Here is a 26,695-nt window from a genome sequence, read left to right as displayed (position 1 = left end):
CCAAAAACGGATAGCACACCACACAGAGCCGAGACCTTCGAAACGCAGTTCGAACGGAGTCTGTACGTTAAGCGGTTCGGGCCGCATTAATTGCAGAAATTTGGAGAAAAGGAATAACAATATAGGGCTTTTCAAGCCCTATAATTAAAGTCAAAGGAACGTCAGAAATCCTTAGCGCTAAAAGTCCAAAAGACATACATACCTCTGCAGCAATCTGCGTAGCTGAAGTCTATATGCTGTGGTAAATAAATCTTGTAACTATGTCCAAGACCGCGTACTGCTCTCCTCTGTCTGTATACCGCAAATGACTCTCAGCACGAGTTTATATACAGTTGCCGCTTTGTGACATCATGCTAATAAAACAAGGGGTGCTATGGTAACGGATATAAAACAAGGGGGCTGTTTTATCAACCAATCATATTTCGAATTAGAATGGTGGGGGCTTGTCCAATGGTCTCAGGGTATTCTCACTGGCAGTGTTGTCAACTTAACGACTTTGTCGCTATATTTAGCAATTTTTCAGACCCTCTAGAGACTTTTTGTAGTAAAAAGCGACTAGCGACAAATCTAGCGACTTTTGGAGACTCTGAACACACACGCTCTTCAGTTGCTGTCCTCTGGGGCGGGTGCTGCCGTGAGCCCCGCCCCACAACACTCAGTGCAGTCTCCACGTCCACACTGCAAATGAACTGCGCATGCCCAAAGCTGCCGCTGACGCCCCGCCCCGTATTTACAGAGCGGGATGTAAATATAAATGCTTTAGTCTTCAGTGAGACACGAAAAGAAATCACTGCATTTAACTCACCCAGTCTCAGCCATTCTTCACCTCATTCAATCCTGCTAACTGCTACTCTTATACTAACATTTAACAACACAGCAAAAAATCGTTGTAATTTACGTAAAAATTATTTATACAAAACATTAAAGCCATGTTCTTTTGAGAAGTGACTGCCTATTTCAAAGGCAACAGATGTTGTTCATTTGTAGTTCTAACATATTTAGGGTGTTTTTTTACTCATTTTCTCTCCCAACGTTATTCCTTTACAACTTCAAAAACATGTATTATGCAAATTAAGTGGTGACGTCATTTAGCGACTTCTAGCAACTTTAAGGACAACCAATAGCTACTTTCCTTACTGAGGAGTTGGCAACACTGCTCGCTGGTCCTCGTGCGTAGTGGTTGCTGTCTCGTGAGCTTTTAGCTCGTGTGCTAGCTAGTTAGCAGCTGCTAGCCAGCACTAGCGTGAGGTTTTACAAGCGGAAAGCATGGAATCGCAGGATAACAACCATTTTCAAGACGGCCATTCAACGAAAAAGTGGATATTATGAGAAAAGGCTGACCAAAACCTCATCTTCAGATTGTAACACAAGGTGGTAAAGGGTACGTTAATGACAACAGTGTTGTGGACGCATTTTTAATACTATGCTCATGTTTTCATTTGGCTGTGTCTAGTGGAGGCCATGGCCAGTAAGTACGCTTCACCAAGATGTGTGTGTGTGTGTGTGTGTGTGTGTGTGTGTGTGTGTGTGTGTGTGTGTGTGTGTGTGTGTGTGTGTGTGTGTTGTGAGTGTGTGTGTGTGTGTGTGTGTGTGTGTGAGTGTGTGTGTGTGAGTGTGTGTGTGTGTGTGTGTGTGTGTGTGTGTGTGTGTGTGTGTGTGTGTGTGTGTGTGAAAATAAATCTAAACTGAATGCATTGTGAGATAGATAACCAGTGTAACGTAGCAGACATACTAAAGTGAGCAGACCAGTTTGTTTTGGTTTGCCAAACAAAGTTTTGAGTTTCAGGAGAAAGAGAGTTATCAAGATATAATAACTTAATATAATCAAGATTGGACATGATTAAGCATGAACCAGAGCGTCAGTGTGGTGGTGGCTGGCTATGAGCCCAAGTCTAGCAATATAGCAGGGGTAGAAGAAGATCGTGGCACCATGAAGTCTGGAAATTATGAACTTAGGACCAGTGACTAGAACCACAGTTTTGTAAGGATAGTCAGGTAATTAATGCTCATCTACATTTTAAGATCTTGAATATAGGAGAGCATAGCAAGGGGTGCTAGGGTAGTGGTCATCAGCATAACAGTGGACGTGAAGACCATATTTATGACTAATTTGACCAAGGTGTAACATATAGATAATTACATGGAAATGGCCAAAAACTGATCCCTGGGGTGCTCCTTGATTAACATTAACATTGTGAGATTTATGAACAGGAAGTGAACATGACATGTGCAGTGTTTCTAATGACTAAGAATAAACAAAACTCTTGAGGAAAAGGAGGAATTTAATGAATAAGGTGCACAAAAAAACCCGTGACATGATCCGAATTAAGGAAACAATAACCAGCAGTACTGGTACAAAGACAAGCTATATATAGATGAACAAATGGCCCTCAGGTGCTGGGGATTATAATGGTCCCCACCCACCTGAGGCACAAACACAATGCAACAGCAACAGAACAACATAAACTACTGCCGCTGTGGACGGAGGCAGCAGGCAGGGGGCCCCCGTATCATGACAGTACAATCAGTGTCAGCATGAATTAATGTCTCTAAGTAAAACCATTGCTAGACATATAGGACTGGTCAAAGTGAGGGGTCCACTGAATTCTGACAAGAAATCTGAAGAAGTTTCCAACTGAAGATTTCTTACTGTTCCCCAAAACAATCAGCCTCAGCGCCACTAAAAAATGTAGAGTTGTACAGCTTAACTTCTGAGTGTGTGTATGTGGGTGTTAGTGTTTGGTTGTGTTTATGTAGAAGTGACATTTAGTATGTGGTGTGTATGTGTGTGTTGTAGTGCATGGGGGGAGTTGTTCTCCTTCTCTCTGCAGGTTATCTAGCTGCAACACAGGAAGGCTGTGAGTTACTGACTTACTGTTTTTTCATACATGCATACACACAATCTCTCTCTGTTTTTCTCTCTCTCTCTCTCACTCACTCACACACACAAAGACACACAATGTTTCACTCAATTTTCTCTCAGTCTTAGTAGTTCAAAGTATCTTTATTGGTATGAAATGAATACAAGTGTCAAAGCACCATAAAAATGTTAAGAGCATGAGAGATAACTAAAGTAAAGGATAACTAAAGTAACGGATTTGGCAAATATGCAAAAGTATATGTATACATATGCTTTATATATGTGCTTATAAATACACACTTTAAAATAGTGTGTGTCTCTCTTTCACATACACACAAATAATTGCTATTACCCTTTTTCTATCTCTGAAACACCCATATTATCAGTGTATTTATCAGAACACATACACATTAATCACTTACACACACTCCCTTCTTTCTCACTCTCTATTTATACACACACACGTGCACACACACATCGCAGCATCCCTCTCTAATAAACACACACACACAGCATATGTGTTTGGGGTGATTAGACTGGTGCAGCTTCATTTCTGAGAGTGTGTATTCTGAAATGTGAAAGACCTTGTGTGTGAGATGCATTTGTTATGTGCAGCTGTAGGTGTGTTTTATCTCCTTCTGTCTGCAGGCCGTCTGACTGCAATATTTCAGAGGATGGCTGCGCTGCTCTGTCTTCAGCTCTGACGTCAAACCCTTCATCACACTTGAGAGAGCTGAATCTGACCCACAATAAACTATTCGACTCAGGAGTGAAGCAGCTCTCTGCTTTACTGAAGGATCTACACTGTAAACTGGAGAAACTAGAGTGAGTTACTGACACACACAAACATACACACACAGACTGTGGGTAGACGAGCGTAGGAGGCAGACACAATTACTGAGAGAAGTTGGGTTTATTAGCAACTGTGGGAGAAACCCAAACTGGGTTTAGACACACAAGGTGGTCAGGGCATGAAGAAACAGAGGGACTGAACAGGTGCAGGGACTGAACGGAATCAAAATACTAACACACAGGGAAAACCGAGTAACTGCCTTAACAAGACTAGAGTGGGGCACAAGTAATGAAGCACAATCAGGGATACAATAGACCAGGAATACAGACTGGGATTAGTAACAACAACAAATACAGACCAGGAATAGTAACAACAACAAATACAGACCGGGAATAGTAACAAAAACGAGTACACACTAGGAATAGTAACAAGTTATTTCAGGGCTAGAACCATGGGGTAAGAAGAGTTACAAACAGGGATATAAGTACAATGAGGAACTAAACAAGATACAGGTTGTAAAAGTTTTGTTTCTCAGTAGAAAGCCCTTTTCTTGTGTTCAGCAAATGAGCGGAGGGTCATGGAGGAACACCACTATAAATCCTTAATAGATAGTAACACGCTGCAGAGAAGTGTGTGGCTGAGAGCTCTCGGAACAAATGAGGAACAAACTACTCTTAAAGAAGAGAGGTTTATTCACACAGGCCAGCTGTACCCAAATGTTCAAAAATGAGAGGGCGCTCCCCTCATTCATACATACACAGACCAGCCCTGTGCATGCAAGCAACAGGGTGGGCTCAAGAAGGCTAGTCTAACAAAGGTGATATATTCTACCATATATGGAAGCAAATGCATTGTTCTTGATAAGCCTGTGTGGAGGGGAAACATGATTCATACGTGTGCATCAAGCGCAGCACCTTGAGGAGAAATGCTGAGCCAGTTCTTGGTACACACACTCAGAACGCACAGGAGGAGGGAAAAGGTGTGAAAGGGGGGGGGGGGGGTGTGAAGCGAGGGGAGAGAGGTGTGAAAAGGGTGTCAGGGGTCACAGATGGCGCATTTCCACTAGGGCCTGCTTGAAGCGGTACAGTTCGATACGGATCGATTCGCAACGGAACGGTACGGTCGCGTTGCGTTTCCATTACAATGGTGGACCACCACAATGTGGGTGGAGTCGCTGTTGGCGCGCGGGTTGTAGTGTCGTGACATCATTTGTATGCGACCGGTCACCGGTCGATGCCCCTTAACACATACCATTATTGTATCTTATTTATCTTTATCTTCATTATTGTATGTGGTTACTCTAATTATTGGTAATAATTTGGTATTACTCAAACAGGCTGAACACACCCTGCATAAAAAGCATCAGTCATACAATCAAATGAAATCAAAATTTATTATGAAATATAGATATTTAAAGTACAAAATATGTAAATAATATAGTTATAGTTAAAAAAGTGCAAAAAGCAAATTACCAAAAAATAACGTATAGCTTTATATGAAATAAATATTTATTGTACTACAAGCAACATTTTGTGTGCTTTTACTGGCGTCTGTCTCGCATGGTGTTCACAAGTTCGCCAAGCACCCCAAGGAAAGCCCAGTTGAAGGAAACATTTTCTGCCAACTCCGCTCTCCTCAGCTCGGCTTCTTGTTCCCGGGCCTCGCTACAATCACGGCTCGACAATCAATGCTCGTGCATCCGCACATCCTGTGCCTGCATCTCCAGAAGATGTGCGCCGATATCCAAGTCCGTCTGGGTCCTTTTTCGCTTGCCTTGACAAAAAAGAGGGTAATGGGAGTTGATTAGTAAAACTGAAATGCACTCGGTACTCATGCTACTCCGGTGCTTCACATGTTTTTTGTGTTCCTCACCTGTATTGGGCCGCCGGACAGGCGTTTGAGATCCAGCCGGTGTAGAGACCGCTGGTTCCGTGTATGACACGGATGATGCGGGGGAGGCGGGAGGTTCCAAAGAGGCGCTCGCCTCGTCAGTGGAAGGGGAATCTTGAACGTAAAAAAGAAACAAATATTAAACACAAGCATTCCCGTGAAAGCAACAACAATATATCGTAACTGCACAAAATGTGTAGCACGTCATCGCTGCTCATGCTTTGTTTATGGCTACAGCTAACTAGCAACTAGCAAGGCTCCACGCTGTGGCTAAGAGCTAGCTATTGTACAGTAGTGACTGTGGTGGTAACATTAACTTCAAACACAGCTCTAAATTCCTGCGTTTACAATAGATGCGTTCATATTACGTTCATATTACATCTTTTACGAGCCTAGTAAAACTGTGAAATCACAATACACTCACCATTCTCCGTGGCCTCCAGCACCGACATTGCCGTGTCCAGCACGTTTTCTCTTCCGTTACTGGCTGGCCGGTGACCGTATATGGCATCCATTTGCTGGAACCATTTCCAGTCTTTGCGGTTTGCTCCGCTGCGTCCGCTATGGTCCTTCACCGCCCGGTAATCGCTTTTGGGTTTTAAAAATGGCTGAGGAGTCGATAGCGGAGGAATCGCTCTCCTGTGACGCAACCTGTGACGACACTCCCTGGCCAATCAGTGTCATGCTGTTCCTCCACGTCACAGAACTGTACCGCTTTGGAACGGTTAGAACCTCGAGCGAGTAGGTACAAAAAAAGTACCTGAAGGTACCGGCAAACTGGTACCTGGTACTAATGCTAACACTCACAAACCGTCGCGAATCGAACCGTACCGCGCCAAGCAGGCCCTAGTGGAAATGCGCCAAGAGAGCATTAGGGGACATAATGTTCAGAGTTACAGCAGACAGAGGAAGATAAATTATTCCTTCAATCCCCTCTTTTGTGATTAAAATGCAATAAGATCACAACACTTTTATTCATTCATCAAATACAAAGACAAAGCCGGTCCCCTCTTAAGGTTCAACGTTCTGCTACGGTTTCAGGAGCAGATGCTGCATGTCATGAGGGCGAGCTTTTGTCAGGGCATCGGCCATAGCCCACATCCGATTCATCAACACATGTTGTCACAAAGCACATTTACAAATCAGATCCCTGATGATCAAGCTAGGGGTGACAGTGTCAAGGAAAATCAACTTAGGTGGGGATTAAGAAGAAACCATGAGAAGAACAAGACTCAAAAATTCATCCTCCATTGTCTGGCCCAGCAGGTTGTACCAGTGCCAGTGATTAGCATGTGGCTCTGGCAGGCGTATCTATTGCAGCACAACTAAAAGGAGGGACCTGGAGGTGACAACAGTCATGAGGGCTCACTGAGCTTCTGCATGCAACTCAAATCTTCATCACAATCTACACTGAACACGTGACGTGGCCGTATAACAGCATCAACATCTCAGATTACCAGAAGACTATACGAATGGATGGCCACGTTGTACACCTTCATTTGCAGTAAATTAACTGAAGGATTGATTAAATAGGTGATTCCTAAGCCTCAGATTAAAGATTGGAAATTGGAAACTGAATCTGGAAAACTCTTCCATAACATCAGTTTTTCTCCAGCCCTTTTGATCTCTCACATTTTTACTGTATTAGTCACACACACACAGTCACACACACACACACACACACACATACATACATACACAAATTAATACTGTATTAATCAGATGCACAGACACACACATTATTACTTTATTAGCCAGATACACAGACACACATTACTGTATTAGTACATTATTACTGTATGTACATTATTACTGCTTCTGTGTGATACAGTAATAATGATACAGTAATACTGTAATGATACAGTATTACTGTATCATTATTACTGTATCACACAGAAGCTCTCTTTATATAAACATAATCTCTCTATATAAATAACATTTGTTGTGGGAGTTGAGTTAATAGTGTTGGAACTTTATTCCAAGTAAGTTTGTGTGTGTGTCGGAGAGACATTTTGTGTGCATGCATGCATAGGTGTGTGTGTGTGTGTGTGAGTGTGTGTGTGTGTGTGTGTGAGTGTGTGTGTGTGTGTGTGTGTTTTGTGTGTTGAGCTGTAAGTGTGAGTCTTCTTTCTTTCAGATTGTATAACTGCAGTATTACACAGGAAGGTTGTGCTGCTCTAGCTTCAGCTCTGAGGTCAAATCCCTCATCATACCTGAGAGAGATGAATCTGAACCACAACAAACCAGGAGACTCAGGAGTTATGCAGCTGTCTGCTCTACTGGAAGATCCATTATGTAAACTGGAGAAACTAGAGTGAGATACTGACACACACACACACACACACACACACACACACACACACACACACACACACACACACACACACAGGAGTTTATCTCCTTCTCTCTGCAGTCTAACTAGCTGACGTATTCTGTTCTAACTTGCTGCTCTAACTTGAGCTCTAAGGTCAAGTCCCTCGTCACACCTTAGAGGGCTTAATCTGGATTACAATAAACCAGGAGACTCGGGAGTAAAGCAGTTCTTTGCTCTATTGGAGGATCCATAATGTAAACTGCAGAAACTAAAGTGAGTTACTGATGTACTAGCTTTTTATGCACACACATGTCTATGCAGACACACACACACACACACACACACACACACACACACACACACACACACACATATTTACAGTCTATATCTGTCTTTTTCTCTCACGCACAGTATAGCATTTTCTATTATATATTTCTCTCAAGATCTTTCACTATCACTGTAACTGTAACTCTGTATCTTTGTCACATCGACATCCTGCGTCACACACACACTTACTCTCACACAAACATTATCACTCTTTCTCTGTCCCTTTTGAATTCTCTTTCTGTCACACACACACACACACACACACACACACACACACACACACACGCGTGCGCGCGCATGCTCTCATGCGCACACACACACAGAAAATAAAGTAGTTTGGGGTGGTTAGTAAAGATTTATGTACATGTCATTCTGATTAGCAGAAGGACTTTGAATAGTGTGATTCAGTATGTATTCATGTACTTTTGTATGTGTGTTTATTGTAACCTGCATCAGAGCAATGTGCAGAGACGGAAAGCACTATGTTATCTGTCATTCCTCTGCTGACCCATCAGCTGTTTCTGTGTACAACTGATGCGTCAGTTTTTTCTATCACACACACACACACACACACACACACACACACACACACACACACACACAAACACACACAACACACACACACACACACACACACACACACACACAAACATTAAAGTAGTTTGGGGTGTTTGTGTGTGTGTGTGTGTGTGTGTGTGTGTGTGTGTGTGTGTGTGTGTGTGTGTGTGTGTGTGTGTGTGTGTGTGTGTGTGTGTGTGATGTATCAGTTGTACACAGAAACAGCTGATGGATCTGCAGAGCAATGACAGGCAGATAACAGTGCTTTTCAGATTTTGGTTTTCCAGCCAAGGGGTCATTTACATGGAGCAATTAAGAATGCTAAGGGAGAGACTGGCTGAAGGGGACAAACAAGTATACAGGAAAGGTGGACGTAGGTTTTGGGCTAACTGGAAGGCAGTTGGAATGTGGCAGGAAGAAGCAGGTAAGAGAATCAGACAGGCAGGTCCGTCTCAACCATCTCAGTGCTTGAAGTTGCAGGATGATCCCGACCTGGATGCTGTGCCCTCGAGACCGCAGGAGGATGTGAGAATTGCAGCCTCATTCTTTGTAATGCTTTGTAATGTAACTATAGTAAAGTGTAACTAGTGTAACCATATATGCTGACTGTGCAAGTGTACTAGCAAATCTGCCATAAGATTTAGTTTTCTGATACATTTTTGTGTTTGTATTCTCTCTCTCTCTCTCTCTCTCTCTCTCTCTGCAGCTGGTCACTCAAAGAGCATTGAAGACATGGACATGAACGTGGTGTGGCTGTGTTTTCAGTGTGAGCTGGAGCGTGAGGATGGGGACAGAGTCTAGCTCAGTCCCCTCGTGTCCAACCCTACATAAGACAAGAGTATGGCGTTTCACCATGTTACTACACAAACATACTTCAGATCTCAGATATCAGCTTTAAAATACTAAGATGTTGTGTATGTGTGTGTGTGTGTTTGTGTGTGGGTGCATGTGTGTAGAAGCTACAACGACTGCAGAACTGAAGATCAGCAAGCTAAATGTTGTTCAAGGTCCCTGTACAGGAAAGACTGAGGTCTATGTGCTCTGTGACAAGGTGTAAAAAGGTGAGTTCAAATGCCACACTAGGAAACAACCGTAACACCAACACACAATGTCTCCACCAGCAACACCCTGCACAGCTCGCTCGCTCCCCTGTCGTCTTGTGTTTAATGTGGGGGGGCGACTGCGAACCCGAGCGGCGCGTCACTGTCTTACCGAGCGCGCACGTGCGGGTCCCGTTCCGTTCGTTGTTTATACACCGTTTTGTTTGTCTAGTCTTTGCGTGTGTGTTGTGTCCTAGCGTGTTGTCAACTGTTTGTGTGTAATTCCACGCATGCTCCTCCCCTTAACACTAGGAACCCGACGGCCGCGAAAATTTTCGCAAGGCTTAGTAAGGTCCATGTAGCCCACTCCCCTGCTGTGAAGAGATTAACGCCCATTGTCTTGGTAATGCGGTGGAAGCGTCTCACCCCCAGCTCATACGCCTGCCAAAGCACAAGCGGCTCACCTCCAAGCTCATACAAAGCACCAAACGTGATACTTCACGAAAAACTTGGTTACAAACAAGCAGACTGTATATGTTACCGATCCTACAACAAACAGCGGAAATTTTGTAGACTCGTGTTTCAAAAGGTACAATTCAAGCGCACGTAGAGACGACAGTTTCTCAAATGAGTCCCGTCAAACAATAAAAATAAATAAAATTGTTTGAACCTCTTTGTATATTGTTTGAAGCTCTTTGTATATTTACTACACTATATAATATTTGTTACACTTTCTGTTTCCGCGTTTGAAAAGCTAAGAAATTATATGGCGCAATTATATATATGGCTGATAAATGTTGTGATCTAAACAGCAGACTGGAAAAGGAGAGGAAAAGACAGGAAGAACAAATTCATGTGCTGTAAAACAACTTTATTTTGATCAAACATGGATGTCTATTCCGGGTTTCTTGAAGTGGAATGTCAAGAAAGTTGAGGGTGTCTTGAAGTTGAGGGTGTACTCGCCAGATGCACTTGCCGCATGCAACACACGCGTTGATGCTGTGGAGAACAATTCAAGGTACACCTTACATTTTGAATAAAATCTTTCAGAAGACAAAAACACGTAACATATGTGGTGTTACGTATGTAGGCCTACTTATCAACGTACCTTCATGTAGTTGTAGCCAACAGTTGCTACACAGCCAGGGTGTACTCGCCGCATGCAACGGGCCACCGGCGTGTTCCTGCGCGCACTGTGTATGCACGCACCTTCATGATGTCTGTCAACGGCGCACTGCAAAGAACAAAGTACATGTTATATTTTGAACGAATTTATTCATGTGTACCAGCCAGGGACCCTCTTTCTTACATTTGCGGCAGGTTCATCGTTCATCGCTGCCAAGGTCAACGGGCCACCGGCGTGTTCCTGCGCGCACTGTGTATGCATGCACAGAAGTACATGTTATATTTAGAACGAATTCATTCATGTATAGATTGATTCTGTGAAAATATCACAGGCATGGGTCATAACAGAACGGGAATCCAATTCCAGCAACCATGAGAAAAATAACCAGCAACCACGACGAGAAATAAACAGAGGACTAACACGGAAACAGACATGAAATGGCAGGAGATGCGGGGCAGACCGTGACACCGGGTTTCATGATGTGCGACTGTGGAACAGAAAGAGAAGAGATTTTTGGTTATGTTCAAATAATAGTGTGTGTGTATATATATGTGTGTGTGATTGGTTGTCTGTAACGTACAGTGGCGGACTTAGCAATTTGGAGGCTCAAGGCGAATTTAGCTAGGGGGCCCATCAACATTAATATGCGAGAAATAAGTTCAGGTTCACACTACAAGATTTTAGGCTGGTTTTTCAGTCGCCGACTGTTTTTGTAGATCGCCGACAGAAACTGTGGTCGGACGCAAATCGGGGATCATTCGGCGCTCGCTCAGTCGTGTAGTGTGAACTGCTGAAAGACGCTCGCCGAGCCGTCGCCGAGTGGCCGCCAACTCATCGCAGACGACCGGCAGATATCTAGCATGTTTAATATCTAGCATGTTTCATATCTAGCCCAGTCGGCGACTGTGAGTCAACAGCAGCGTCTAGCTTCATACAACTTTACTACAAGACTGTGTTTAAGTTATTGTGACAGCACTGGAGAAATAGTGCGATTGACTATATCTATGTTCACTGCAACGGAGAGATGAAATAATTCTGGCAATTTGGGACTATGGAGTGGTTAAACGGTAAAAAAAATAATAATAACGAAAATGTGGAGTACATGTACGTTGTTTTTATTTTCTTCGTGGTGTTGCTGGTTCTCGCGAGTGTTTCATTTTCGTGTTCTCGTGTTTTTGGACGGCAGCCAGATGAGTCGGCGATTCCCCAGTCGTTTAATTTGTGAGCCCACGTCACCGATCAGTCATGTAGTGTGAAAGCCACAACAACTGAAAGACTTGCGATTACAGCACAACCAGTCGTGTAGTGCGAACGGCACAAAAACCTGATGACTGAAAAGTCGTGTAGTGTGAACCTGGCTTTAGCTAGACAAGGGGGCCCTACAGTGGGAGGGGCCCAAGGCAATTGCCTAGCAACGCCTCTATGCAAAGACCGCCTCTGGTAACGTAGCTGTGTTAACAATTGTAAAGCGCCTTGGGTATTTAGATAAGGCGCTATATAAATTGAAACATTCATTCATTCATATATATATAAATATACTTATCGACGTACCTTCATGTAGTTTTAGGTACACAGTTGCCACACAGCCAGGGACACTCTGCCCTACACTTGCGACAGGTGTACTTGCCGCATGCAGCGCACGGGGTTATGCTGTGGTTCCGGTTGCAGTTTGTCTGCACCTGACACGTAGTCTTCTTAGATCGAAGGCACAGCGAACATTGCCGACCAACAGTCCGACATCGCTCCAACTGGACAGAGGACTGCTCGTAGAAATAGGATTGCTACGAATGCCATAAACTCGCTGACCGACAAACTCCAGCTGCTGTCTGTTCTGCGGGCTTCATGGACAGTGCAGTCTGTGATGATTCGCAGCATCTCCATGTCGAGCAAACACAGAAAACTCTGCAGTCTGCTTGTGATCCTACGCTGTATTAGTAAAAGTAAACAAATGACGCTAGGTAAATTACACGTACTAAATATCATTCAAACACAAGCAGAAACACTGGAAAGAAATATGAAGTTACTATACCTTTGCATGCTCTGTAGGCCCGGACGGCTCAACGAATGTTGAATTAGGCGAACAGCTGCTGACACGAGAGCGTGCGATGCCAACCTTCTCCCAAACAGTTCCATCTTTTGCCCGTACGGTTGGTGCAGGTGTGGTGTCAGCCTGTGTCCGTCTCTTCCTTGGAGGGCTCTGTCGTACCTCATCCGATGTACTGCTTCTTTCTTCATCGGATGAATCGCTGGTCAAAAAACAGGAGGGTCCTTCTCCCGCATCGGACTCACAGCAGTCCTCGTTGGTCAGCAACGCCGCAACTTCTTGACCGGTGAACGTCCTCTGTCTTGCCATGGTGTTTTGCGTCGTCTCCACACAGGATAGTAGTGAAAATGTAAGTCGCCTGCCTTTGGGTATAAGCTTTTATCATGACTCTGAAGAACACACCCACAACAGCACATAATAATTATACTTTATTATAATAGGTGGCGCTTCACACATAACGCCGAAACCGAAACCGGGCTAATCCCCTGCATACACGGGAACAATAAAAGGTGATTGGACCCGTGATAATGGTTCCCGGCAATCCGTGAATATCAGTCAAACACAAGCATAAACACTGCAAAAAATATTATATTACTATGCTGTATGAGTAAAAATAAATAAATGACGCTAAGTTATTTACACAAACGAAATATCTTATTTACACGAACGAAATATCAGTCAAACACAAGAAAACACAAAAAATATTATATTACTATGCTGTATGAGTAAAAATAAATAAATGACGCTAAGTTATTTACACAAACGAAATATCTTATTTGCACGAACGAAATATCAGTCAAACACAAGCATAAACACTGCAAAAAATATTATATTACTATGCTGTATGAGTAAAAATAAATAAATGACGCTAAGTTATTTACACAAACGAAATATCTTATTTACACAAACGAAATATCAGTCAAACACAAGCATAAACACTGCAAAAAAATATTATGTTACTATGCTGTATGAGTAAAAATAAGTAAATGTAAAAATAAATATTACTTTACTATACCTTTATTACTTTGTTGCTGCTATTGAAGTGCATACACAAGAAAATCTGGGACGCTTGCTTCATACATAACGCCAATACCACGCTAATGATAATGTGTTTCACGGGAACAATATGAACCCGTGATAATGGTTGGTTCAGCCATGTAAATGTGTGGCGCTATTGAAGTGCATACACAAGAAAATCTGGGACGTTTGCTTCATACATAACGCCAATACCACGCTAATGATAATGTGTTTCACGGGAACAATATGGACCCGTGATAATGGTTGGTTCAGCCATGTAAATGTGTGGCGCTATTGAAGTGCATACACAAGAAAATCTGGGACGCTTGCTTCATACATAACACCAATACCACGCTAATGATAATGTGTTTCACGGGAACATTATGGACCCGTGATAATGGTTGGTTCAGCCATGTAAATGTGTGGCACTATTGAAGTGCATACACAAGAAAATCTGAGACGCTTGCTTCATACATAACGCCAATACCACGCTAATGATAATGGTTCACCGCTCTAAATAATACTTATGTCAATATGTAGCGCTTCACACATAACGCCGAAACAGGGCTTATTTATTTATTTTAGACTACAAACTAGACCTGGTGCACACAGACTGCACACAGACTAGACCTGGTGCACCACAGAGCTCCTGCCACAGAGCTCCTGCCTGTCTTTCTGCTCCTGTCTTGCTCTGAAATTAACATATGTATGGTCCTGCTAATTGGGCAGGAGAAGGAGGGGTGATGTCCTCAGAACCTTGAAATCTCAGGAGCTCCAGTGTTAAATGTGTGTTTGGGGGGGGACCGGCTATGGTCCCGTGCCACGGGGTGTGGCACAGAGGGCGTTGCTCCCGAGGGAGGCCCTGAATAGGGTAGGGCGCGTTTGTGTTTTGTGTTTGTGTGTGTGTGTGTGTGTGTGTGTATGTGCTGTTCTCTGTGCAGGTGCTTCTCCTTGGCAGGGTTCCTGGACCTTGTGGGGGTCTCCACCTTGGCACGAGTCCCCTTGTGTGGGGTGACCGGAGCCCGGTCATGAAGAGCCCCTCCCTAGAGGGCTGGGGCCCCCGGATGTTTGGGGACCATGGGGCTCCGGTCTGAGAAGCTCCTGCTGAGGAAGGAGATCCTCCCTCCTGCCCAGGGTGACCAGGAGGCCCTTGGGGCTGCTCCCCAGCCCGCGTCGGGGGTGCTCTGGGCCTCGGTCGTGAAATACGGACATGTCCCGGGAAATACGGACATGTCCCGGGAAATACGGACGTTTGGTCACCCTAGCTGTACTTACAATTTCTTCTCTCTCATCACACTCACATTGACTACAGTGGAGAGCTTTTGTACATAGTCCCTCCCTAACTGTCTGTCTTAGTCTTGTTGTGTATATTTATATGTTGTTTATAATATTTCCAAAATGAGCACTTAATTTATTCTGTGTGTGTGTTTGTGCAATCTTTATGTGGAGAGTTTTCCCTGTGCCTCGCCACAAGTCTTTCAGTGCACTAATGTCCTGTACCTGCTGTGCAAATGACAAATAAACAAAATGTTTTTGATAATAAATGAATAATTGTAATTGCATGTACATTTTAGGCCACACTATACCTGGTAATGATATGGACTGTTTGAAGGGCTCTGCTAAAGCATTTGCTTTGGATGTGTCTTCATCCATGGATCCATGGAGACCACTAGTATTCAGGGGATGAGGCCCTCTAGTGGCCAGAAGGGTGCATGCCGGCCGCTTCCCTCACAACATCCCTGAAGCAAGCAGAGGCAGTACAGCTTGTTTGCTGTGCACAAGGAACGCAGGACTGGAGGTGCAGAAGGTAGACATTAACATTACCTTCTTTCCTTATTATCATTCATTAAAAACTGATTTAATTACTTAAGTTGCCCAGAGTTCAAGAGGTATAAGTGTATATTCTAAACTTTGCAGCAGTACACGGGCATTAAATAATGTTAAGACCTGGGAATACCTAGAGCATAATTAGGGGCAGGCATTATATAAATAAAAGTGATGATGATCCACGTGTGCTTTGCTCATGGGATAATGAGACATACAGCAGTGGTTCCAGCTCTATTCGTTGCTGCAGAACAATGTTTACAGAGTCCCTTGGCCACACTGATTGGGAGCTTGGTCTCTCAAATGGATCCCTTGACTAAGATGTGGTACTGTTTTTTGTTGTTGTTTATTTTTTACTAAGAATAAATGTAACAAAAACACTTTATTATTTATTGCTTTAATTATCTACCCTGTTCTTGAGGTCATTGAAGATCTGTCCAAAATACTGCAGGTTGTTATTAATATGCAGCATCTTGCCACTCATCCGGTTCACGATTTCCAGGGTTCGGGTCCAAAAGGCCCCTCTATTTTCTTCCAGCAGGAAAGGTTTGTCTGGGTAGCTGATCTCATGACAGTCAAAGGAGAAAGACACGTACAAACCGGTGAGCAGCACGGCCTGCAGCTCCTCCTTGGTGGCCACCTCAGCTGAAACGATGTCACGACACAGCATGTAGAGGAAGACCACGGTGCCTGGAGTGAAGAAGCCTTGCTGTTGCCATCCTGTCAGTGTCAAGGAGCGGTCCACACTGCGAACACACTACAAGGGCTCATGGGCAGAGAGGTCCTTCAGCAGACAGGAACGTCGGCACAGGAACTCACCCAGGCAGGTGAGCAGCTCGCTGGTGGAGGACTTCACAAGAAAACTACTAGGCTTGTCTGCACTGATGGACTGATCTTGCGTCAGAATGGTACATCTGGAGAACAAGGAGACCTTGGCCCGATGACGAAGAGGAAGGGTGATGGTTACCTCACCCCATCACCTCACCTCATGTGGGTCACCAATGAGACCTAACATGCTTATCTCATGTTATCTCATGTCTCATGCTTATCTCATGTGAAGTATGATGTAATAGTAAGCTAATAGTGAAACTGAAGTATGATGAGTAATCGTCAACTGTTGGGAAAGATTCAGTCTGCTGAAAAATACGCCCAATATGAGGTGGACTGAAAAGTATCAGCCATAGGCTTAGTGTACAATTTTTTAAATGACAAATACAAAGAATATTTTTAAAATTTTGTATTTATTTTTTAGGCTACCATTTTTATTTAGTAAGTAAAGACATTGAAAAGAAGAACACAAACACTTTGACTTGGTGAGAAAGAGCCACACATGATTTATCACAGCACAGAATGTCATGGGAATGTGTAATTGTGTTTTGCACATTTTAAATGTAAAAGAGTTCAAATAGCCTTTATGGGCATTGTTTTTTTTCTGCAGTGTTTGTTAAGGGCCAGTAAAGCTTTTTCATATAAATATCAACTATATGCCCATGCTGAGGTGTCCTCTTTTTCACCATCTCTGATCCGGTCACCCTAAGTGAACACTTCAGGAACCAGGAGAACAGATTCACAACACACAAGTATCAGGAAAGAGTTCTAAAGTTTAATGATAATATGTGTAGTTGAATACAGAACAAAATAGATGTGTCTTAAGACAATTTGGTAAGAATAATAAACCATATGTGTGATTGGTGTTCTCCTTATCAGGAGAGGAGGTACAGTAGACTGGATGTAGGGGAATGGAAAAATCCAGGGAGAGAGATTCTAAGTGAGGTGCAGACACACAGATAAAGGAATGAACAACATGTCAGTGTGTTCTGATTAAGGATTTGCTGGGTGTACGTATGTCTGAAAAACATCTGGCACAGGAACATCTGTCCAGCGCAGTGGAGTTGGGGTGAAGCAGGGGGACCATAACAGCTGGAACAGGTTGAGACTCAGTAGCAGCATGATGTCAGGAGTAGGTTTACCTCATCAAGAGGAGAGACAAGATCATTAGACATGCCTTAGTACAGAGAAGTATAAATTAATGGACTATAGTGTGCAAGGCTCCAGCAAATTTAGCTATGGCAGCACAGCTAAAAGGGTGGAGCTAGAAAATAGCACAGGCATGAGACAAGCAATTAGACAATAGCATTCACCCAATTTTAAATGATAGTTTTCTGTCTTTTTGTCAGACGACTATAGGCTATCTTGCTCTGAAAATGACAATATTTTCTTTATTTAAAATTAGGGGTGGCCATAGATTATTTTTTAAAATCTAGATTAATCTCACTGAAATCTTGAAACTAATCTTAATTAATCTAGATTAAAATGGCTCATTCGGAATATGCGTGCTACCCAAGTAATGATTAAAAGTCCGTTTTTGAGATAAGGGTTCTTTATACAGAGGATCTCCTGTTTTCAAAATGCATCAATGACTGCTTGAGAAAGCTGTTCTACTTTGATACTTGAAGAAAAAAAACATGCTCAATAAAATGTAGGCTACTCGTGTTCAATGGTTTATTCAGTTAAACATGAAAATAGTACGGTATGCCTACATACTTTAAGAGGGCATATTCAGTCAAACATGAATTTGTAAGGTTAACTTAAATTTAATTTGAACTTAACAGGCAGCCAATGTAGGGAGGCCAACACTGGAGAAATATGCTCCCTTTTCTTAGTTCCAGTCAGGAGCCTAGCTGCTGCATTTTGAACAAGCTGAAGGCGTGACAGAGCTGATTGGTTGATACCCAAATACAGAGAATTACAGTAATCAAGCCATGATGTAATAAAAGCATGAACAACTGTTTCCATATCTTTAAAAGTTAAAATAGATTTGAGCTTAGAGATTTTCCTTAGCTGATAAAAACTGGTACTATGTGTTTATCAAATGTAAGTGTGGAATCAAAGAGAACGCTGAGATTCCTTACGTAGCTCTGAGTATTTATTAATAAAGGCTCCAGATGTTTAGCATTTAGTGTAACACTGTCTGGATTAAAAAAATAAATAATAGCCTCTGTTTGGCCATCATTCCATTTTAAAAAATTATTGGACAGCCAAATTCTTATGTCCTGCAGGCAATGTCAATGTCGATGGGCCGCGTCTTGCAGAGTATCTGCACATTGTTGACCTACAAATTTAATGACTTAAGACCTCCAAGAATAAAAATTAAGACCATTACCATGGCAAAAACATGAATTCTCAAGCTGGGCCCCTCCAAAGCTTTTAGGTAGTCCATGTTAATGTGAGACCTGCTTTGCCTTGCAAATTATTAGCACAATGTCTGATAAATGTAGCGCTCGGATATATTATAAGGGGAAAAAAATGCCAACCACATTGTTTTATGTTAATTATACATTTATTTCATAATCAGTAATGCATTGTTTAAGAAAAAAATAAGTTACGTGAGAATATTGAAATATCTCTTTAAGAATGACGAACAGGTTGATGGGAAGCGATGCTCGTGGGGGGGATGCGTAGAAAGAAAGCAAGCGATAAGTTGGTTGAAAACTGAATGCGCTGTATTACCGAGCCGTGGGTTTAACAGAATAAAGTTGCTCAAAACGAGAAGACATACATGTTTCATTTGAGGGTGCAACATAAACACAGCCTCAAATCATCAAATCATTTGTGCACGATTGCAGTATTTACTTTTGAATGGTCATTTTTGAGAACCTTGCCTCAAATATGGCAATATTTCTACAAATATGTCAAAGCAAAAGGTAGGAGAATCTTTAAGGCGACATCACCAAGTTGAGGGTATTCCTGCATCAGCCCTTGGTTTTCTAAGTAAATAAATTGATTTTAAGATGGATAACAAATAGCAAGACATGGCACACATGCACTTGGCAAGAGAACTAGAGTGAATGGCGCTACAGTGTGTATGTGAATGTTTTTATAGAAGAACAGTCACGAGTTCAAAATACTACTGTTTTAATTGGTATTTGAATTGAATTTGAAATGAAACTGTGGCTGATTTAGCCGTGTTAGACTAGTCCAACCATGCTTCTGTGTGAAAAGTACTGCTTAGTAGTTAACTGTAACCATATTGAAGATGTTTTTCTGTAAGACTGAAGTTTTCTGTGCAGCAGCAGAGTTAGTGATAATATTGCTTATCTGTTTCTAAGCACCCAAGGTTGAATCCTAGGGAAACTGATAACTGCTCCTGGGAAGCAGGCATCCTTAGTTTTTTCTACACACACACTTTGACTATAAGAATCTGGACTGAGAGAGACAGTTCAGAGTTACTGCATGAAGCGTACGCTTCACATCATACTTTTATACTTTTATATTTTGTAACTCTCTTGCTATCAAATAAATACTGCTTAATATATTATAAGACCTTGAATTCTGTGCCATCAATTCCACCACAAACTTAACAGGCAGCCAATGTAGGGAGGCCAACACTGGAGAAATATGCTCCCTTTTCTTAGTTCCAGTCAGGAGCCTAGCTGCTGCATTTTGAACAAGCTGAAGGCGTGACAGAGCTGATTGGTTGATACCCAAATACAGAGAATTACAGTAATCAAGCCATGATGTAATAAAAGCATGAACAACTGTTTTCATATCTTTAAAAGTTAAAATAGATTTGAGCTTAGAGATTTTCCTTAGCTGATAAAAATTGGTACTATCTGTTTATCAAATGTAAGTGTGGAATCAAAGAGAACGCTGAGATTCCTTACGTAACTCTGAGTATTTATTAATAAAGGCTCCAGATGTTTAGCATTTGGTGTAACACTGTCTGGATTAAAAAAAATAAATAATAGCCTCTGTTTGGCCATCATTCCATTTTTAAAAATTATTGGACAGCCAAATTCTTATGTCCTGCAGGCAATGTCAATGTCGATGGGCCGCGTCTTGCAGAGCATCTGCACATTGTTGACCTACAAATTTAATGACTTAAGACCTCCAAGAATAAAAATTAAGACCATTACCATGGCAAAAACATGAATTCTCAAGCTGGGCCCCTCCAAAGCTTTCAGGTAGTCCATGTTAATGTGAGACCTGCTTTGCCTTGCAAATTATTAGCACAATGTCTGATAAATGTAGCGCTCGGATATATTATAAGGGGAAAAAAATGCCAACCACATTGTTTTATGTTGATTATACATTTATTTCATAATCAGTAATGCATTGTTTAAGAAAAAAATAAGTTACGTGAGAATATTGAAATATCTCTTTAAGAATGACGAACAGGTTGATGGGAAGCGATGCTCGTGGGGGGGATGCGTAGAAAGAAAGCAAGCGATAAGTTGGTTGAAAACTGAATGCGCTGTATTACCGAGCCGTGGGTTTAACAGAATAAAGTTGCTCAAAACGAGAAGACATACATGTTTCATTTGAGGGTGCAACATAAACACAGCCTCAAATCATCAAATCATTTGTGCACGATTGCAGTATTTACTTTTGAATGGTCATTTTTGAGAACCTTGCCTCAAATATGGCAATATTTCTACAAATATGTCAAAGCAAAAGGTAGGAGAATCTTTAAGGCGACATCACCAAGTTGAGGGTATTCCTGCATCAGCCCTTGGTTTTCTAAGTAAATAAATTGATTTTAAGATGGATAACAAATAGCAAGACATGGCACACATGCACTTGGCAAGAGAACTAGAGTGAATGGCGCTACTGTGTGTATGTGAATGTTTTTATAGAAGAACAGTCACGGGTTCAAAATACTACTGTTTTAATTGGTATTTGAATTGAATTTGAAATGAAACTGTGGCTGATTTAGTCGTGTTATACTAGTCCAACCATGCTTCTGTGTGAAAAGTACTGCTTAGTAGTTAACTGTAACCATATTGAAGATGTTTTTCTGTAAGACTGAAGTTTTCTGTGCAGCAGCAGAGTTAGTGATAATATTGCTTATCTGTTTCTAAGCACCCAAGGTTGAATCCTAGGGAAACTGATAACTGCTCCTGGGAAGCAGGCATCCTTAGTTTTTTCTACACACACACTTTGACTATAAGAATCTGGACTGAGAGAGACAGTTCAGAGTTACTGCATGAAGCGTACGCTTCACATCATACTTTTATACTTTTATATTTTGTAACTCTCTTGCTATCAAATAAATACTGCTTAATATATTATAAGACCTTGCATTCTGTGCCATCAATTCCACCACAAACTTAACAGGCAGCCAATGTAGGGAGGCCAACACTGGAGAAATATGCTCCCTTTTCTTAGTTCCAGTCAGGAGCCTAGCTGCTGCATTTTGAACAAGCTGAAGGCGTGACAGAGCTGATGGGTTGTGTTGCGCTTAACCTTCTTACCTTAGCGCAGCGTGTTCGTTGATTGCAAAAGAAAACATTACCAGTCTTGTCTTTAGCCTTTTATTAAAAAATACACATAGGCCTATTAATTAATTTAATACAGAGATCTCTGGAGAGCTCACATTACCTAATCATGTCACCCCATGTGCAGCTCTGAAGCTGTCTGCTCTCTTCACCATTATATATGCTTTCCTTCCTAAACATAGGAACTGCACATTCCATAGTTCAACCTACAGCTGTCTCTATTCTGGAAGCGAGGTCTTACTACCTGGCCTTACCACATAAGGTCACAGTGAGCCTCCTCTTACACATATCCCATTTTAGCCTACTGCAAACGCATGGAGTATTGGAAGTGTCACACAAGCGCTTACACCGTCATTCTTACTAACAAACAACTTGATCAATAATATAATGTAAGCAAAACATATAGTGATTAATATTAGAGATTTGATTAATACTTTGACTTGTCAAAATATATAAATTATGATAAGCTGTTGATTCTATACTGTAATGTAAACAAACTATGAAGGGATTAAGATGAAAATCACAACAATTCCCCCTTTTTGATCTCTAAATAGATCAAACTTTAAGTTAATCCAAAACTACCTTTTCATCTTCTGACTCCAACTATGACATCATACCCAAACATCTTTGTGGTTCCTGCTTCTCAATCTTACTGCTGATTAAGCTTCCCACTAAGCTTCTTCTACATTGGAATACAACATTTACCTGTAATCATAAGTCAAAAACATACCCACAGAAGTTAACACAGACATAATAAGACAGTTAATTCAATTATCTGCTGTCGTGTCCATTTAGTATATTCTGATCCACGAATGCCTTATATCTTAATTTCTGACGTATTGTCCAGTGATGGTCCCAGTGTTGGGGCAGGTCTAAACCATACTATGTTTATCCTAATTAGGCCTAAAGGGTCTTAACACAATTGGCCCACTCCTATTACTAGATATACAGTACACGACCTACACTAGAGATGTGCCAGTACTCCAGATGAAAACATCCCAATTCTATTGATAGAATAACTAGGTTCTTGGTAGGATGTGCGTCTCTCTGAAAAATAATGCTTACCTTTGAACTTTATTATTGCTAAATGGCCGTCCCAGCCGGCCGGTAGTATGATTATCAACTCCTAAAGCTTTATGTGAAACTCTCCAAGGGATCTCAGTTATGCAGCTACTATTACAACAATATTGGCCTTGACCCACCATGGATCCATATGCACAGGGGGCAGTCCCCTGTAAGGTCCTTTAACATGTTGTTAAATACTAACAATCAATGCTACTACTTTCAATGATAATACAAAAACATATAGACAAAAAACAATGTTACACAAGGCCTGTAAAACAACATTAGACAATATTACTGAACATCCAAATACATCACAAAACTTTTACTGCAGCATCATCTATTCTTCTGCCCTGTTGGAGGCAAGATTATCTTCTTATCCCGCGTAGGAGGTCAGGTAGACTACCTGGATGTACCTCCGCTCTCAGGTGTTATTTTGACCTGTCGTTTGAGAGCTCCGTATCTCTGCGCGCTGGTTCTGATGCTCAGCACCGGCTGAGGTGGTACCACGTTTCTCCTTTGCCCTTCAATCGGACAGAGTGTGATGTTCTCTTTAGTGACCTTGAATGGACTGGTCCACCTGGGCTCTGACCACTTTCTTTTGATTACCTTAAGCAGGACCCATTTGGTGACAGGTCCGTTGGTTCTGACTCCTCTCCTTGTACCTGGACAGAATAAGCTTCACAAATTACTTTTTTTAGTTCACTGTAACCTTCCTTGTACGACCCCGAGTGTACCTGTCAGGTTTCGCAAGCGCATTGGGGGACCCCCGAAAACTTCTCACTGTCATGAGCTCAAACGAAGTGAATCCTGCAACAAAATTCACTGAAGATCTTCTGGCCAACCATATAAATACATTTGTGCACATACCTTTACCTTTACCTTTACCATTATACTTACCATTTATAATCTCCATTTTAGCCTGAGATTGAGAATGATAAACCAACCCACATTTGTGTCTCAAACCCAAATTTTGTTCCACAAATTTTAGCTCCTAGCTAGTAAGGTGCATCCCATTATCTGAGCATACTTAATTTAGTAAACAATGGTGCAGTATCCAGTAATTTTTATCAACATTCTGCAGACTGACCTCGAGTCATCTGCCCTGGTGGAAATGCTTCTACCCAACCTGAGAATTTATCCTCAGCCACTAACAAATTCCTTAGTCCTCATATTGGTATTACCATACCCATGTAGCCAATCTGAACTTCATCTCCTATTTTCATTGCATTTTGTACAGAACCTCACATATGTGTATTTCCTTACACAATTCTCTGCTGCTGTAACAATGCAAATTTCCCCACTGAGTGATTAATGAAGAATTATCATATCCTATCTTAGCTCCTTTGGTCCAGGGAGCCTGCTTAGACCTTTCCTTAAAGCATGACAGCTGTTATGCATATTTCAAATATCACATTCCTCTGTCCAGTCTGCTATTACGTCAGTATAGGTGCCATCAGTAACCAAAATTTTTCTTCATTTATTTCTACCCACGTGCTACCCCGTGTGCCTCAGTTAACACTGATTTGTTCAATTGATTCTATAAAATTTGTTTCCCATTTTGTCCTTTCCAGACTTCCTTATTTCTTACCATATTTACTCAGCAATGCTATTTTATTTTAATAATAAAAATTTTATTTAAGTACTCTATTTCTTAAATTTTTTCTCTGGGGTCAATTTTCCTGTACTTTACATAGCTCTAGGCCCTGTGGTCTGCCTTGCAAACCATCTAATGTGCTCCTATTTGCCTCTGTCTCTCAGCTTACCCCCTTTTGTTATCGTGTCACTCTATACGTACAACCTCTGCTTCATGCTGTGTGCATGGTGTTTTCTAACAGGTGTATCTCCCCCTTTACTGAACTATCATTCAGGAATGTATTTCAGAAACTTCTAAAAAGAGTAATAAGTTTTAATCAGTAATTTGCTAAGTCCACAGCCTATGCCAATATCTGTTTTAGTTTAATATATCAAATCAAACTTTAATAAATTAAATTTAAAATAAGTCTTTCTTTGTGAAGAAAAATACTAATCAAATGAAGTTATTTTAATGCACTAGTTATTACAAGATTTAAATTAGCTCACCCTCAGATAGTTGTTACCCGATGCCTTGTTGTACTGGTTTCCTTATCATATTTACCTACTCCTTACCCATGTGACCAGGGTGTGAAGATAATTAGATTTGTGGAGTGGCTGAATCTCCCATTATCTACCAGCACTGTTGCGCATGTCTCAGCTTTGCAGGGTTGCCGCCCCTCAGGCCCCAGTAACCTAGTTTACCTGATCCTGTAGCTGTTCTTCAAATTCCTCCCATGAATTGGATCCCCTCCTATGTCATAAGACAAAATAACATAAACTGGGTCGGGTGGCAGGACAAAGGTTCAATCAAAGTGATCTGGCTTCCAGGAAATGAACTGGGAGTGGACGCCCCTCGCGGCTCATGAGTGAGGCTTCAGGAAACCCCTGTAGATAGCAACCGTGGAGGCCAGTCTGTGGACTTCAGGTGCATCAGGTGTCTGCTGTCTGTGAACAGTGCATTTGTAATGTCTCTTCCACAGGTTAACAGGTACAGTCTTTGATCTCAGGAACCTGTGTTTAGTGGCCTGCTGGCCACATTGTACAGTCATTTGAACAGTTCTGTGCAGACTTTGATATTCTCCAGCCAGAAATGATGGTCTTTGAGTACCGCCAGTGAGGGACAACATAGAGTTTGCCGTAGCTTTGCTGTCCAAGTTCTCATCAGGGCCCCGCCATTGCCCTGGTACTGCAGAAGGGTTTGGAGCTGGACCTCTGACCTCTGGCCCTCCTTCATCCTACGGTTCTGTGGGGACTCTCTTTCGCCCAATGACTCTCCTGAACACAAAGAGAAAGCATCCACCCCACCTACCACAACGAAGTTGCCAGGATCACTGTGACCTTCCTTGCCCCTTCCCAAAACCCCTTCTTCTAAAATTTAGGTTAGACCCATACTGTTAATACTACTGCATAAAATAATACACTTAGGGGACATATTGAGGTCTCTGGGGCAGATCCCCTGTGCTCTGAGATCTTTTAGAGTGCAACAGCTTGCTCAGAGACATTTTATCTCTGCCCAGCTTCAAGAAGAGTCTCAACACCTTCCTGTTTAGATCTGCTTTTAATTAAGAAACTCCAACTTTATTCTAATTGCCATCTTACTTTCTTTATTGCAATATTATTTTATAATTTGTCACTCTATTACATTCTTTTATTATGTTTGATTTCTTTTATCTTTAATTTCTTTTAACATTTCACTTTTTGTCTATTCTATAAAACACTTTGAGTTGCATGTATGTTTGAAAGGTGCTATACCAATACAAAGTATTATTATTATTATTATTTAACATTTCCTAGTCACTTTAACTGGCATCAGGTTTCTCATATTAAACTGACAACATACAGACCTATTCCAACATTAGAAAAACATAGAAACCTTGATTATTATTCAAAAAACTACTTTCCTAGATTATCTTTTTAAGGCCCTCAGTATAAACGATTTCAAGTATTTATTTTTATTATTATTATAATACTCAACACCACAAGTCTC

The 26,695-nt window shown here is 41.7% G+C and overlaps 1 protein-coding gene and 1 long non-coding RNA gene across 3 annotated transcripts; both read left to right on the top strand.

Annotated features, from left to right (window-relative positions):
* Window positions 1-796: 796 nt before the first annotated feature.
* On the top strand, window positions 797-8,651 carry LOC143500346 (ribonuclease inhibitor-like). 2 transcript variants are annotated; one of them, XR_013126759.1, is made up of 3 exons: window positions 797-1,381; window positions 3,509-3,685; window positions 7,681-8,651. XR_013126759.1 is itself a non-coding variant. In XM_076994459.1 (2 exons), exons 1-2 carry the CDS (start codon window positions 3,468-3,470, stop codon window positions 7,859-7,861), a joined length of 399 nt encoding a protein of 132 aa, XP_076850574.1. In that variant the 5' UTR covers window positions 3,013-3,467; the 3' UTR covers window positions 7,862-8,651. The 2 variants fall into 2 exon arrangements, 1 of the variants encoding a protein (XP_076850574.1); XM_076994459.1 differs by lacking the exon at window positions 797-1,381 and having other exon boundaries at window positions 3,013-3,685.
* Window positions 8,652-8,953: 302 nt separating this feature from the next.
* Window positions 8,954-9,815, top strand: LOC143500369 (uncharacterized). The gene is made up of 3 exons (XR_013126765.1): window positions 8,954-9,267; window positions 9,449-9,580; window positions 9,699-9,815. It is a non-coding gene; the product is annotated as an uncharacterized LOC143500369 (long non-coding RNA).
* Window positions 9,816-26,695: the final 16,880 nt, after the last annotated feature.

This window comes from Brachyhypopomus gauderio, unplaced genomic scaffold (assembly GCF_052324685.1).
Source record: "Brachyhypopomus gauderio isolate BG-103 unplaced genomic scaffold, BGAUD_0.2 sc142, whole genome shotgun sequence".
NCBI lineage: Eukaryota > Metazoa > Chordata > Actinopteri > Gymnotiformes > Hypopomidae > Brachyhypopomus > Brachyhypopomus gauderio.
This window is presented reverse-complemented; position numbering and strand designations above follow the sequence as displayed.

Excerpts from the sequence above, each read along its gene's own strand:
- LOC143500346 (XM_076994459.1), top strand. The coding sequence starts at position 3,468 with ATGTGCAGCTGTAGGTGTGTTTTATCTCCTTCTGTCTGCAGGCCGTCT. Across the intron at positions 3,686-7,680 it reads TGTAAACTGGAGAAACTAGA|ATTGTATAACTGCAGTATTA; the intron begins GTGAGTTACTGA and ends TCTTTCTTTCAG.